At 35.9% G+C, this 16,753-nt stretch overlaps 1 protein-coding gene across 7 annotated transcripts in view; it reads left to right on the top strand.

Moving 5' to 3' along the window:
• The window catches only part of Cul2 (cullin 2), a 74,986-nt gene that overhangs the window by 38,531 nt on the left and 19,702 nt on the right, over positions 1-16,753 (top strand). For all 7 annotated transcript variants that reach the window (XM_074056374.1, XM_074056372.1, XM_074056370.1 and 4 more), the window contains 10 exons: positions 6,924-7,020; positions 7,105-7,215; positions 8,987-9,149; positions 11,125-11,249; positions 12,669-12,776; positions 13,680-13,739; positions 14,584-14,712; positions 14,818-14,904; positions 15,569-15,721; positions 15,969-16,046. In XM_074056374.1, coding sequence (XP_073912475.1) covers positions 6,924-7,020; positions 7,105-7,215; positions 8,987-9,149; positions 11,125-11,249; positions 12,669-12,776; positions 13,680-13,739; positions 14,584-14,712; positions 14,818-14,904; positions 15,569-15,721; positions 15,969-16,046 — 1,111 coding nt within the window. The remainder of the gene's footprint in view (positions 1-6,923; positions 7,021-7,104; positions 7,216-8,986; positions 9,150-11,124; positions 11,250-12,668; positions 12,777-13,679; positions 13,740-14,583; positions 14,713-14,817; positions 14,905-15,568; positions 15,722-15,968; positions 16,047-16,753) is intronic.

Here is a 16,753-nt window from a genome sequence, read left to right as displayed (position 1 = left end):
TAAAGCCTCTGCTCTTTAGTTGACTGTCAATGTTGTTACCATCATAGTTAATTATTGTTCTATCTTGTGGTTTTTTTCCTTGTTTTGTCAGATTCTCATTATACCAGTTTTTATTGTACAGAAAACCATGTAACACAAATATACAACACAATGAATTGTTGAAGGTGAAGACCCTTATAACTACTATCAAGACTAAGAAATAGAACCATTCTGGCCATGCCACAACCTCTCTGTGTACCCTTTCTCAAAACATAACCAGTAGTCTGATGTTTAAGGAAGTCACTTTCTTCTATTTTTAAAATGATTTTTCATTTAAGTATACCATCCCTGGCCTCTGTAGTTTGTAAAGAATGTTCCAAGACTAATGGAACACTCTTTGCAAAACAAACAAACAAAAAACCCCAAACTCTCTTTTAGGTCTTTTACTCTCAGGTTCTCCTTCTCTCCTTATTTATGTGTTGACAGATCCTGACTTTGTGATCTTTAGGTTTTCCCATTGTCTCAATTTTGCAGATTGCATGCATGAAGCACAGTTCAGTGTGTTCCTTTGTACTCTGTGTTTCCTGTGGTCCAGTGCCTTAATCACATTCAGGTTTGTTCCCTCTGGCAAGATTTTATGTACATATGTATGTATATATGTGTGTATACACACACACACACACACACACACACGAGATATTGTGCTCTTCCATAATTTCTGATTTTCAAACTTTTTTTATTTATTTCTCTCTCTCTTCCTCCCTTCCTTACAGTTCCTTGCACATGCCAGCACTTGCTTTAACACTGACCTGCATCTCCAAACCCTCATTTTTAACCTTCCAGATGTAGTGGCCATTGGCGCTCATTACTGACATCAGTTGATCTTTGGGGTTTGTACAACTGTGTCACTATAATTCTGTTACTTTGCTCTATTACCTGAATACCAAAAAAATGCATCCTGCTCATCTGTGATTTGCTTACCCAGTGGTAAAGTCCATATAGGAACAACCCTGCTTGTTTTATTATTCTTTAACCTATTTTTTTTGGTGGGGGGAGGGGGCATTGGGATTTGAACTCAGAACCATTCCGCCGACCCTCTTTAGCCTATTTTTAAGATGAGTTGGTTTGCTGTCATCCTCAGGTTACCATTAAAAAAAAGTGTATCATGATACATTTCTATTCATTGTAAGTCTTAACTTTATTATGGCTTAAATTGCCTCTTTGGCTCTTTGGGACCAGTCTGACATGACCCTTATCATCTTTGATAACTGTCTTGCTATCTGGTATGTTAGGGTGTTCCAGATAGATCTTGACATTTTCTTCCTCAGACCTGCTATCAGCTTCTTAGTAAGAAAACTTAGTTCTAAATACACAGTGATACATAAATACATTCTTAAGAAACTGAATATTACAGATTTTCTCATTTTCCTCTCCACAAGACAATTGCTGTTATCATTCCAAACTTTTCTTGTGAATTTTTAATTCTATAATATGTATTGTACTTATTGACATTTTAAACTTCAGTGACATAGTTTGAGAAATCTACCTCGTTCTTTCTAAAACTACTACATAATATTTGGTATGGTTGTCTCATTTTATTTTCTCCCCTAATACAGCTCTTGCTTCTGTTGTGTACTACGTTTGGGGTCATAGAATATGTGTATTTACAATTTTGCCAACTTGCCCCATAAAGTACCTGTTCTTTCCTAAGCAGGTGTGAGAAGACCTGTTTCTCTACCACTCACCATACCTGATATTACAGATTTCACCAGTCTGAGGAGGAAAATGTCCCATGATTTCCCAGTGCTGTGGCCAGCAGTTGTTTCAGGCAAGACATCCCCTACAGCAGACTGTAGGTGCAGAGGCTTCTCATTGCTCCTGGAGCACTGCCCTGTTCCCTTCATCGTGGTTACAGACAGCACTGCAGCTCTTTGCTTGGCTGAGGAGATCTGCCAGTTCTCCTGATCACCTAGCTGGTTTTTGTCACTCTTTGTGCTTCACATAGCTTTCAATATATACCACTTGTTGCCTGTCTTCCTCCCCTGTCGTCCTACCCCCTCCTTGTCATAGTTCTTTCCCTTGTACATTTAGTATACCTCATGCTTACATGCTCTCTAATCCTCCATCAGTTTCCAATTTCTGCAAAATCCCAAGGGCTAATGATAACAATAGAGTGTTAAGAACACTCTTCACAGTGTTCCCTCCAAATCCCTTCACAGATTTGGAGTGGGAGCAGGAGACTGAAACCCTGTTTCTTGTTAGCATACGGGTGAATGGGAGGTAAAGTAAGATTTGTCAACTGACACTGTGACCAATCCCTATCTTCCAACTGGTAGGAGGTCTTGGATCATCTTGGTCTTACTCCGGTTGTCACTGTCTTCCCACCCAGCATCCTCCATTGCCAGTAGGCTCATTCAGAGGGGCAGATGGGAGAGTCAGGCCTAGCCTTCCCTGTCAGTGATTTCCATTCTTTGATGTGTAAGGACCAGGACAGTCACTGAAACAATCTCCACATGTAGAGCCTTCCCTGTCAGTGATTTTCATTCTTTGATGTGTACGGACCAGCACAGTCATTGAAACAATCTCCACATGTAGAGCTAAACAGCTAAAAGAAGTAAGAGTGACTGTACAGTGCATCCTGGCTGCGCATGCCTCTTATGGTTCCCCACTCATCGGTTGCCAAAGCTGACCCTAAGTAGCTGGGATAAGCCTCAACTTAGAAAGCACAGTGTTTTGGGTTTTTTAATCCCTTAGTTTTTTTTTTTTTTTTAAATCTCCCCTCTGATATATTGTAAACACATTCATAATGCCCATCACTATTGAAGGTACTAGATAGTAGTGATTGAGTCATGGACCAGGTATGGTGCTCTATGCTTTCTTGGATTGTGCTTAGTCTTTCTCACACCCAGACAAGGAGGAAATCTTGTGAATCCTGAGTGGTTACTGCTTAAGGTGACCCATTAGTGCATCCAGAACTCCAACCTGGGCATTCTGACTACAGAATCCTGGTCTTAACTGGTGTGTTAAGTGATATTCCTATTAGATCCCTATCCTCACACCATGGACTGGTTTCATTGTTTTGTTATTTTCACTGATTGTTCTGGGCACTTCCTACCCAGTCCTTGTAATATCAAACATAAGTCTCCAGGCTCATGTCATGGGCCACTGTTGTTAGATGAAACCAGAGTTTATTGATGACCACTTCAGTCAGTGCTTTAAATTACTCATTTTGTAAGTTACCATTTCCCTGTTTACTTTCATTATCCTTGTACTTCATAGTAATATCATTTATAATGTCCTTGTATAGCTATAAAACGTGTTGATCTTACAGATCATATATAACATTGGCTTATAGGTTCTGGGTTCAGTGTTGTTCTATAGAAAGGACAATTTCACTAATATGTACTAGGAATTCCGTGTTCACTCTGGAGTGCCTTACTTGGGTCCACATCACCTGAGCATCTGGGATGAGAAGCAAATGGCAAGAGTGGCATGAAAGAGGCTTTCCTCATCTGAGCTGGGACAAGGGGGTTTGAAAGACAGGAGGAAAATTTAGATAACCAGATTTTTCACATATTCAGATATTTCTCATTTTTGAATGATTTCATTTGGTTCCAGGCAAAGTTCAAAAACAGCAAAGTGATGTGTTCTAAATAGACAACTTGGGTTCGACCACGATTTCACCAGATGAACGTGGGCTTAAGAAGGAACCAGTGGGTCGTGAGCAGAGGAAATGAGCTCACTCAGTGTTCTTAGAAGTAATATCAAGATATAGACGTAGATGCACATAAGACGTTGACAGAAACTCACGATGAATCGGGAGGATTAGGGGGACGCAGAGGCAGGGGGCACATCTGTGGACATTATTGCCCAGTGTTTTATTATTAGTCTTTTGAAACAGGGTCTCTCAATGTAGCCCAGGCTGTCCTGCTGTCCTCTTACCTCTCCCTCCCTAGTGCAGGTTACTGGTGTGTGCCACTTTGCCTGACTCACCTACATTGCTTTCTCTCACACTCTCTCTCTTATTTTGTGGGTTTGGAGTTTGGACTCAGCCCCACACTTGGTCGACAGGTGCTGTATTACTTTAGCTACATCCCCAGCCTTATATATTCCCTAATGTGATTAAGACTTATATTGTAGTAGTGCCTTCAAGTAAACAGAAACTTAGAAAATGTCACATTGATAATGGAGATGACCTTAGATCTCTTCGTGACTTTAAAAGAATATACTAATACTGTCTCACTAAATTTCTGAATAGCGAGTTATGCTTGTTCTTGAATAAAAGGCAAGTCAGCAATTCTGACATCTCTTAGAGAAACAGCTATTCATCATTTCAGTAACTGACTCATTATGTAGGATGTACCCTTGAGAAATGTGTACCATCAAATTACTGTAGGCACACTTGTTATGATTCAAAGACTGATATTTCAAAGACTTCTAAGTAAGTGTTTGTGACCAGTGAAATTCAGTGTTCTTTTTAGAATTTATTTTTGACCATATAAAGAGATAAATAAAATTATGTAGATTGATACAGTACCTTATAATGTTCTTATATATACACACATTGCAGAATGTTTAAGTTAAGCTAAACATATTTATCTCCCCAAACATAGGAGGGAGGGAGTACTTCCATCATAGCTATCCTAGTTTGAGGCTAGGGTTCCCTTTTCTCTACATCCTCACCAGCCCTTTCTTGTTTTACACAATCCATTTTATACAATCTAGTTTTCATTCGGATTTCCTTAGTTTGACTTATTTCTTTGTGTGTGTATTTTGTTCTGTGTAATATTATCAAGAATATAAGTTCATGTATTGATCAACACAAGTATGTCTTTTTGTTAATAGTCATTCTTACTGAGCAAAATGATACTGTGGTTTTGATGCGTTTTCATGACTAGTGATACTTAGCATTTTTTCATGTACCTGTTGGCTATTTATGTCTTTTGAGAAATGGTGATTAGATCTACTGCCCATCTTTTAATTAGGTTCTTAGGTGTTCTGGATATCAGAGCCCTGTCAGATGCATAGTTTGCAAGTATTTTCTCTTACTCTGTAGGTTGTATCAGCACTCTGCTGATTATTTCTTTGCTATACGGATGCCTTAATATTTTGATGCAATCCAGTTTATCTCTTTTTGGTTTTGTTTTCTGTGCTTTTAGGTTCCAGCTAAAAATTCTTGCTTAATCAAAAGTCTCGAAGTATTTCCTGTGTTTTCTAGTGGTCTCATGGTCGGGTCTTACATTTATTTGATTTTTAGTTTTTTTGCTCAACCACTTGAGCCATACCTGTAGCTGGTGAGAGAGTTCTAATTTTTTATCTGCATGTAGCTATCCAGTATTGCCAGAACTACTTATTGAAAACTCTAGGCATCATGTTCTTAGTTCCTTTCTGGAAAATTATTTCAATAGAATGATTGGTGGGTTTATTTCTAGGCTGTCTGTTCTGTTCCATTGGTCTGTGTCTGCGTTTAATGACAATACCGTGCTGTTTTGATTGCTATAGCTTTGCAGTATGCTTTGAAGTCTGGTAGTACATTGCCCCAGCTTTGTTCATTTTACTCAAGACTCCTTTGACTCTTCTGTTTTTAAAAAAATTTTTATTTATAGTTATATGAAAAATGCCATTGATATTCTGGTTAGGATACATTGAGTCAGTAAACTATTTTGGGTGATATGGACATTTTTTAATACTAATTCTTCCATCCATGAATATAGGATGTCTTTCTACTTTTTTTGTGTTCTCTTCAGTTTCTTTCATCAGCGTTTTATAATTTTCATTGCCGAGATATATCATCTCTGGTTAAAGTTATTCCTAGGTATTTAAAGTTCTTCCTAGCTGTTGTAGAATGGGATTCATTTCTTGATTGGCATACAACAGTGCTACTGACTATATGTTGATTTTTTTTTTATTATAAATTTTTTTATTAGGATATATTCGTTATGGGGTGTTTCATGGTGACAATTCCGATTAGGCTTATATTGTACATTGGTTAAATCATCCCAATCATCTCCCCCACTCAACCTCCTTCCTATCCCACTTAAAGCAATTGCAAGAGGTTTGTATATGAAGTCCATCTGCCATATACCCTCACCTTTATCTCCTTCATTCACCCTCATCCCTCCCATTAGAACCCCCCTCCCACACACTGTACCTATTTTACAGTCCTGTCTTACATTATTTATATTTAAGTTGATGTTCAAGGGGAGTTCTCAGTGTATCCCTGCTCTAAGTATACTTTACTTTGGTCCATTCAACCCCTTCCATTACTCTCCTTTACCCCTTTACCTCCCACCCCCCAATTTTTATATGTTGATTTTATGTCCTGCAAATTTGCTGAATTCGTTTTAGTCTTTTTGCTGGAATTTTTTTGAGTTTTCTGTATAGAAGATGATGTCATCTGCAGATGGTGACATGTGATGACTTCTTTTTTTTTTTCTTTCATTTCTGATGTCCTTTATTTCATTCTCTTGCCTGATAACTCTGGCTAGGACTTGCAAACTGTGTTGAATAAAAATGGTGGAAGTGGTCATTTTTTTTGTTTTGTTTTGTTTTCTTCTAGATTTTAGTGTGAAAGCTTTCAGTTTTCTTGCATTCAGTGTAATGTTGGCTGTTGGTGTCTTCATTATAGTGGAAGTAGTGAAATTCAAGTTTTCTTAATCAATAGCATTAAAGTCTTCCTTTGGTGGGCTCACACCTGTTTTATTAAAATTAAAGAAATATCACCTTAGTAATAGTATTCTTTTGTAGTCAAATCTTTTATTTGTTGAATTGATTTCTAACATATATATTAACTGTAATACATATTAATTGTTTTCAAGCTCTGTGCATGTATTGACTATTAAGTGCTTTTTAATTTGGTTAGGCCAATTATATAAGCATTCATATGTTGGCATATGAATAGATATTTGTATTCTCAAGAACATTTTGTGTTTATATTGTTTTAGTGATCGTGGTGGAGAAGACCCAAACCAGAAAGTAATCCATGGGGTTATTAACTCCTTTGTTCATGTTGAACAGTATAAGAAAAAATTTCCCTTAAAGGTAAAAATCCTCTTTTTAAAACACATTTAATTTCTTAAATTACTTACCCATTTTTTTGTCATTAAATATTTTAATTTTATTCAGTTTTATCAGGAAATCTTTGAGTCTCCCTTTCTGACTGAAACAGGAGAGTATTACAAACAAGAAGCTTCGAATTTATTGCAAGAATCAAATTGCTCACAGTATATGGAAAAGGTAAGACATAAAGTATGTTACATAAACATTTATTTTATCTGGCATGATTTTATTTACCATAGTTGTCTTAATTCTTTTTGGTGGAAAAGGTCTTGTTTATCTTTAACTCTGAATTGTAGTTAATGTTATTATCAATAACAGCATCTATTGATAAGTCATTCCTCTTAACTATAGAATTTTCCTTGAGGAAAAAATAAATTAATCCTAATGGCTTGTTTTGCTTATCCCTAAAATTAGTATGTGTGTACATTTTTGGCAAAATAATAAGTGGGTTTTGTGCTTAATAATTTGTATAGGAAATAGGATAAGTATAGAGCTAGATGTTTGGATTTTTGTCTTTTAAAGTGGAAGAAAAAAATGGAGGGTAAATAAAATAATATTAGGTACTTGAATAAGTCACTCTTGGTCTGCTAAGTTCTTAGAAGGCTGAGTAAAACCTCTACAAGAAATTTTAATTACTGAAGTGATACTTATTTTGGTTATCATATTTCAAATCCTATGTCCATGTTCTCAGAACGAAAAGCTTATAGCACAAATTTAACCATCATAGAAGATACATCAGAACTTTTAACCAAGGTTTTCATCTGCAGTGTCATGGTTCAAGCATTTTATTATTGGATGCTTTTTATAGGTGGTTTAATCAAGAAGATAAAATATCGTAGGTGGAGTAGCTGTCGTGTAGTCCTAGTGGAACACAGGTGAAGAATCTGCAGTGCTTCCTAATATACTGTAACTTATTCTTCAAAGCCCAGGCCTAGAAGTCTGAGTTGATCAATTCTCCTCCAGTTTTTGTCACTAATTAGCTCCTAAGATTGAGTAAATCATCTAGACCTTTTTCCTATCGATTAAGTACAGGCTACATAAGCAAGAGGTTCTTAGCTCTTTGCTTTTGTTTTTAAGCCTTTGCTAAAGTCTCTACATTCAATTCTAAAAATTATACACAGACTGTCTCTTTTTCTTACACACTTTGTTAAATCTGGTTCTCAAAGAAACCGTTGGCAAATGCTGGAGGCGCTCTGGGTGTCTTAACAGAAGTAGAAAGAATAAGCAGAAAGGAGCATATGCAATGCAATGGAATATTATTCTATTTTTAAAAGTACTTTGAAGTACTGGTGCATGCTACAACATAGCTGAACCTTGAACCTGTTACGTGAAATAAGACAAAAGGACAAACACTCTGGTTCCACTTATGTGAAATATTAGGCAAAAGCCTATAGAGCCATACAACAATGTTATAGTTTTGTTTTGCCATAGAAATGAGTCAAATTACTTATTACTTAGTTCTTGTTAATGTTGACCAGTGTATTGTTTGCAGCACAGTGCTGTTTACATAGGATAAGCTTTAATAAAAGTCTTGATTGTCTTTGAAAATTCTAACAATGTCTTTTCTGACAGTTAACAGTCATAAATATACTGTTTTTGTTTCTATTTACAAGAAAAGAAACCAAGGTAAAATAATCCACTTAATATAATCTGCTTCATATAACTTTCTGTTTTTTAATAGTCTTTACTCACTTTTACCATTACCTGTTAGGTTGTCCATATAAAAGGAAGGTGGGTTTGATAACTGAAGATAGTTCTCATTTAAAAGACTGTGATAGAATGTAGCAGGTAGCAAGTAGCTTAGATAAAAATATGAAGTGATTTAAATTGATTATGTAAACCTCGTTCATTACCTTTGCTGTTTTTTGATAGAGACATTAAAATTTGGCTACCTCCTGTTACTGACTTTTCCTCACAGAAAAACTTAGTAGATCATATATTTCTGTAGGTTCTAGGTAGATTAAAAGATGAAGAAATTCGATGTCGAAAATATTTGCATCCCAGTTCATATACTAAAGTAATTCATGAATGTCAACAACGAATGGTAGCAGATCACTTACAGTTCTTACATGCAGAGTGTCATAATATCATTCGGCAAGAGAAGAAAAATGGTGAGTGATATCAACTATAAATGTGAATAGAAATTAAGTTATAAGCCACTTTTTAGATCATCTTCCACCCACTTTAGATTTTAAAGATTTTCCTAATAGTCTTTAAAAGAATCTACATGCCCTTTTGCAGTTTTGGGAAATCATATTTTCAAAGGTGCATTCTAAAATAGAAAAAAGTGACAAAATATGTTTATACTTATATATCACAAGGACCATTTTCCTTAACATGTTAAGAATCCCTGATAGGCAGAAGGAATGAAAGCAAAGACTATGAACAAGAAATATAGATTGATTTTAAATATATGAAGAGATACTCAATCTAACTCAAAATAGGGGAACTACATTAAAATTATGCAGTGATAACGATAATAAAGAGAAAAATCGAGGCCAGAGGGCCAGTTGCAGAGAAAGCGAGAGAGAGACAGACAAAAACACCATTAGGACCACTGGAGCAGCAAAAGACAGTTAGAGGGAACTGAGATGCCTAGCATGTGTGAAGCCCTAGGTTTGAACCCCAGAATCACCAAAAATAAAACATAAACACATTGCAGTTGACTGAAAAGATTCATAGCTAGAATATCACATGGTCCAGAAATTTGAACAGACACTGCAGAACAGATGATATCTAAATGCTCAATACATATGAAAGGAATTCCTTCTCATTAAAATAGGGGAATGCAATTTAAAATCACACTAAGGTATGCTAATGTACATTTTGATATACGGCTAAAAAGAGTAATGAAGTATTAGGAAGTGTTTAGAGAATTCAGGGCTTGTATAACATATAAATTGCAGCCACTCGGAAAGCTGGCACTGACACCAAGGCAGAGAATATGCATATCTTATGATCCAGGAAATCTCCTAGGCGTATAAACCCCATCCCTACCCCTGTATGCACGGGTGTATGAGAAGACACATATGGACTGTTCGTAACAACATTACTTGTAAGAGTCCCAAACCAGTAACAGAGTAGTAAAGTACAGTATATTCATGTGATGGGATATTACAGAGCAGCAGAAACAAGCACATTAAAGCTAAATACAGCATACGTGATGCTTGCAAATACTATGTTGAACAAAAGAAACCAGTCATGAGAGAATTTTGTGACTCCATTTTTATTTGTAGTTCAAGACAGGCAAGATTAACCTGTGAATTAGTAGCCACAACAGTGGTTACCTTTGCAGAGGACCGAGAGGAGTAGTGATTGGGAGGTGCATGAAGGGGACTGCTGGGTGTAGGTAATGTCTGCTTCTTGGCCCTGGTATGATCACATGGGTGCATTGTGTTCATTCGTAATCATTAGTTGAATTATGCACTTAGGATTTGTGCACTTTTCTGTCTATTGTAGCTCAGTAAGAAGTCTTAAAAATAAAACCCAGTACACAGTCATTTTTCCACCTCTGAATGTAAAAGACAATGTGTTTGACATACTGTTTGCAAGGGACCTTCTTGCTATTGGGTTCCCTGGTTAGAAGAATCTGCTACACGATTGGACCCAGCAATCCTACCTTTAGAGATTGGCAGTCTACTCTTGCCTACATGCAGGATCATTATTAATTGCAGTATCAAAACATTGGAAACAACCTAAGTTTCCATCACAGTTTTTTCCTCTCACCCTCCCTCAATTTTATTTTACATCTTTTAGTGGATTTCATTATCCATCAGTTTTTAAGTAATTGTTCTATATCCATATGTTATAAAATATTCTGCAGCTACAAATAAAATACACTGTACTGTTTTTAAAAAGGAGCAGGGAAGAAGAGTATGTGCATTTTCTTCAGTGCACACATCATCTTTGGAAAGATAACAACCATGACATTTTCTGTGGGGAGGATGGTAGGGAGGCTGGGAGATCAGTGGGGAAGTGGGGGGTGGATTTTCATCTGCTCTTGTACCTCTAAATTTTAACCCATGTATTACCTCATAAATTAAAGCTGCTTGGGAATTTACTAATGAATTTTCTTTCCCCCCTCAGACATGGCAAACATGTATGTCTTACTCCGTGCTGTGTCCACTGGATTACCTCACATGATTCAGGAGCTTCAAAATCATATCCATGATGAGGGCCTTAGAGCAACCAGTAACCTTACTCAGGAAAATGTGAGTTGTAACAAGGAATTTGGAAGTTTTTCTCTTAATCACACTTAACATGGAGTTTTTCTTTTGGCTTTTCTATTTTAAAAGATGAAAGGAAAAGCCTCATTATGCCAACAGATAGTATTCAATGGCTTTAAATGAGCATCTCCTGGACTCATTTTGGAATTATTAGAAAACAACTGGATGGGATCAGCGATCAGCTGCTTCTTGGCCGTATTGATGCATTCACTTGGCATTTGTTAATGTCTCATAGGAAAATATGTCTCAAGTTCTACATAATGGTTTCATTGTAACTGTATATACTTTCTATCCAGAATGTCCCAAACACTGACCCTTCCATCCCTAATACCCATGTTTCTCAAGAGTCATTTGCCATTCAGATCTCCATTTATAACAAATTGCCTTTCTTTTCATTGTATTCCTGCCACATTTGACTGTCTTCTTGTTATTAGAGGTGGTAGAGAATTAGGTAGACAGAACATGAAATGTTACTTCAGTCTCTTAAGTAGTAGTTTTTGCTCTTCATCTGTACTAGTAATCTGTTTATGGACATCATTGCCTGGGAACACTTATTAGATAGATGCTAATCACCTAGGTAGTAGATTTCTTTTTAGCAAATAATAATTCTCAGTTTTTATGTCTTGCAACAATAAATGAGAAGTTTTCCATTTTTGTAGAACTATTAGTGTATATTGGTTTAGCTTTATTATCCTGTATTCAGTAGTAGTTTATATTATTAGATTGAACATGTTTGAATAACATTGGGCATAGAAGCATTATATCTAGTGTCAAAGCTGGGAGGTGGAAGTGCAAAGGAATGCATCCACAGTAAAAATTCACCTGACTTAGTTCAACCTTATGTATCCACTTCTTCATTTATCTTCATTTACAGGGAAACTCACATTTGCACTAGTAGGCATTGCTTCCTTCTGAGATGTGGGGTGTTATATTGCCTAGCTCCAGGGGTCTCTGTTCTCACAGGTAGTGGCTTTTTAACCCTCTTCTCTCACCATTCAGTGGCTTTGCAGGCAGCCTTTCTTTGTATAATCCTCTGTGACAGGGATAGGCTGGATTTCTAGAGATTTATCCTGTTATCCTTAAGATATGGTCTTCTAACATAAGACAGGAGTATGCTTTTAGTAGTCTCATCTGTATTAGACAGTTCTGGTGTTGAATCACTATTTTAGGTTTTTAAGACCACTTTAGGTAAAGATATCTTCATTTCCTTTTTTGTTACTGTTTTTGCAGTGCTGTAAAGACCTTTTTTGGGGGAACGGGGATGAGAGAGAATGAAGAATGAAATAATTTGGGGATGAACTTTACTTTTAAATAAGTCTTCCATGAGCCTGATTTTATTCTGACGTTCTTAAAAATGTGTGTGTTTCTTTCTTTCTTTTTTTTTTACTCTGGATTCATTTTTAGATGCCAACACTGTTTGTGGAGTCAGTTTTGGAAGTACATGGCAAATTTGTTCAGCTGATCAACACTGTTTTGAATGGTGATCAGCATTTTATGAGTGCATTGGATAAGGTAACTTTTTAATTGTTTATAAGCAGTTTTAGGATTAGGCTTCTAAGCATGGAGTTTCTGATCTTAACATGGACATTAATCTTGTGTATCTAATTTAAATGTCAGTCACAGTAGGAATAATAGAAGTTTTAAATTTTTATCTGAATGGTTAAATTGAATGCCTGTGAAATTCCCATTACTATGTTATATCAGTGGAATCATTAATAAACTAGTATCCTCTAAAATAATGCATAATTTTAATATTCTTTCAGTACTGATTTTTCCTCCAATTATATTCTATAATACTTTGAAATACAAATATTTCACAGACTTGAGTTTTGGTGTTCTGCATAGGAAATTTGTTTGCAAGGTTGTAGTGTTATTTTATCTGCATTCAATATTCAGTAATGAGTTATAAAGAATACCTTCCAAGAATAGGATATGTATTGATTATTAGTCACACAGTTAGGCAAGTCTGCTATGGAACCAATATTAAACTACCACTGAAAATGCTTTGTATTGTGTGGGGTGGTGTGTTAGCCTTCTGTACCATGACAGAAATAAGTTGATAAACAACTTCACAGAGAGGAAATGTTCATTTGGACTCATGGTTTCAGAGGTTTTAGTGTATGGTTACTTTGGCCTGTGGCTGGACAGTACCTCATGCTAGGGCACATACGCCAGACGAAAATGCTTACCTCATGCTGGTTAGGGAGGGTGGTCAGAGGGAGGGATCAGGGTCTCAACCCCATAAAGGTTGCACCAACTTCAGCAGCACTGTGGACAGGTGACTAGGCCTTTAAGGGACATATAAGGTCGAAATCATACCGGGCGGCCACTTGAGGCATCCAGACTATAGCATGTTGAATCACCTGTGCTTTTGCCCTGTTGCTGTGACTAAATACTCACTTGGTTTCTGTTTAGGCCCTGACATCAGTTGTAAATTACAGAGAGCCCAAGTCTGTTTGCAAAGCACCTGAACTGGTAAGTTTTATGGATGTTTAAAAACAATCTTACTCAAAATCAGTATTTGAAGAAGAAAGCTAAGAGCATGTCAAGTTAATTTTGGGTTGTTTTTGATAAAATTTTATAAGAAGAAAGATGAAAAATTATCTGCCTCATTATAATTTGGCATTTATGTAAGAAATACAAGTAAACCATGTACTTTTAGGTTTGAAAGTATGTCTACTTTGAAATAATTTGTATCTCTGGTTTTTTTATATCTGGAATCTGAAGGAAACCTAATAAATTGGTGGTAACCTTTGAGGGAAACCTGTTTGCAAGGTGTATATAAAAATTTAAAAAGGAATTGGTTAGTGTTAAAATTATACAACCACTCACAACTCAGCCAGGTATTTCTTTAGAAATTCATATTATAGCAGGCAAGGTGGTACATGCCTGTAATCCTTGTACTTGGGAAACTGAGGCAGGAGAATTATCATGAGACTGCCTTTAATAAAAAGCGGAAGAAAAGAAAGATGTTTATATTACTTATCAATGTGTGTTTTTTTTTTTTTTTGTGGTGCTGTTGAGGTTTGAACTCAGGGCTTTGAACTTGCAAGGCAGGTGCTCTACCCCTTGAGCCATGTCTCCAACCCTTATCAATGTTTTATTGGTCACCAAGTATCAATTAGCTTTTTGAGTTGTTTTGTGCTTTTTAAATTTTACCTTGTCTGCCTATATTTTGCAATATTATAATATTTAAAGCAAACTTTAGGATATCAAGCCCTACCTATTGATCTTACTCTGTATTGTTGCAACTTTGCCAATGTTGAGTCATGTGTCCAAAAGGGCCTCTTATAAAATTTATTATCAATTTCTATTTGAGCTTGCTAAGTACTGTGACAACTTGCTAAAGAAGTCAGCCAAAGGGATGACTGAGAATGAAGTGGAAGACAAACTTACTAGCTTCATTACTGTTTTCAAATACATTGATGATAAAGATGTTTTTCAAAAGGTATGTTCTGAATAGAAAAGCTTTCATTTGTATTATCAGTTTTGCTTTATTATTGAACTTTAATCATAGGGAGGAAGTAATCTTTAAAAAATATTTTTCATGTAGTTCTACGCAAGAATGCTGGCCAAACGTTTAATTCATGGGTTATCTATGTCTATGGACTCTGAAGAAGCCATGATCAATAAATTAAAGGTAATACAAACTTTTGATGTGATAATGTTGTAGAACTTTTTCCACCAGCACATACAGATGTTCATTGTTGAAGTGTGTGGAATGATAGGAAATAATTCACTTAACAGGGACAGGATAAGTGTATGACAGATATTCCTACAGTTGGGTGATTTAAATACTGTACTGAGAGGACCGTGTATCTCCATATTATATACTGGTGTAGAAAGATCTCCAAGATAATCAGCATTAACATGAAAACAACTAATATACTTATAAAGGAATATACTTGAAATATTCCTTTAGAAGTTTTGAAGTGCTATTGAATGAATTTTAGTTCATTCTACATACTAATAGAAATAGGTTTCTCTATTACCCAGTAGCTGGTTTTAAATGTATGTCTGAGTATGTTCTCTCTTTTTTAAATGACTATAGCTGGAGTATTGACAGTTACCTTTCATGTGCATTTGATGTTACATGTGAACCAGAAAGGCATATTATATATAGCAAAAGGAGCATTTTGCAGTGTTCAAATAAGATATATGAATTTTATAGAAATGTTTTTGTTTTAGATGCAAATCATTTGCCCAAAGACCTAACAGTAGTGACACATGCTTTCTGATCACCATGGCTGATTATCTTTCATTAAGTTATATATATTCAAAACTTTTTTTTTTTTCTCTTACAGCAAGCCTGTGGTTATGAGTTTACCAGCAAGCTACATAGGATGTATACAGACATGAGTGTCAGTGCCGATCTCAACAATAAGTTCAACAATTTTATTAGAAACCAAGATACAGTAATAGATTTGGGAATTAGTTTTCAAATATATGTACTACAGGTATGAATATGTGTTTTCTTATTGGTTACCAATCATGAATGGATGCTGGGTTACATTGCTTCAGCTGGTGAATTGTGGCTCTGTAGTTGCGTGTGTTATATTGATTTGAGTGAAGTGTGCCATAAGCTAATGATGATGGGTCTTACCTGAGGAAGGAAAAAAGGAGTTTTGGTTGCTTAAAAAATGTTATAAATATTTAGTTAGATGTTGATGTATTTAACTTTTCACTTCATTTTTTTCCTTGTAGGCTGGCGCGTGGCCTCTTACTCAGGCTCCTTCGTCTACATTTGCAATTCCCCAGGAGTTAGAAAAAAGTGTACAGATGGTAAGTTTGCAGAAAAATTACTAGTAAACCAAAAGAATTTTAAAATTGGTTTTATGTGTACGTTTTGTTTGAGAGTTTTTTGAGGGGTTTGGTTTGTTTTTTTGGTGTAGGGCATTTAACCCAAGGGCCTGTGTTAGTACCTGTAAGCTCATGCTCTATTACTGAACTATCCCCACCAACCCAAGTAATTGTCATTTTCAGTATTTTCCCTTTGTCTTCAAGGACTCATGTGATAGAAAAGTACATTCACAAATTATAGTTTCTCTGCCGTTCAGTTCTTGGGATTCTGGGGCTCCAAATCCAGGCTGCATATGCAGCCACTGAGCTGCATCCTCAGCTTCTCTCTGCTCTTTAGGAAGAATGTAAATTATTATAATTACAACACTAAAACTAAAACTAAAATGGTAAGGATGTCAGTGAGTTCTTTATCAAATATCTGTTATTTTTAAATAAGTTACTGTCTACTCCTAAGCAGTTTTAAATTTCAAAAAAGAAGCCAGCACTTTAAAATATCATTGCTTTTTCCATTTGAATTTTGAGCCATTTTTGTCAGACAAGAAGTTTGTTTTGTGTTTTTGGTTTTTTTTCCCCTCTCACAGTGCTAGAGATTGACTCCAGAGTCTTGTACACAATAGGCAAATGCTCTACCACTGAGCTAGAGCCCTACTCTTGAAGATTGAGCCATTTTTATGCTTTATTTATCCCTT

Source organism: Castor canadensis, chromosome 15 (assembly GCF_047511655.1).
Source record: "Castor canadensis chromosome 15, mCasCan1.hap1v2, whole genome shotgun sequence".
NCBI lineage: Eukaryota > Metazoa > Chordata > Mammalia > Rodentia > Castoridae > Castor > Castor canadensis.
Note: the sequence above shows the minus strand (reverse complement) of the source record. Positions and strands in the feature narration are given on the sequence as shown.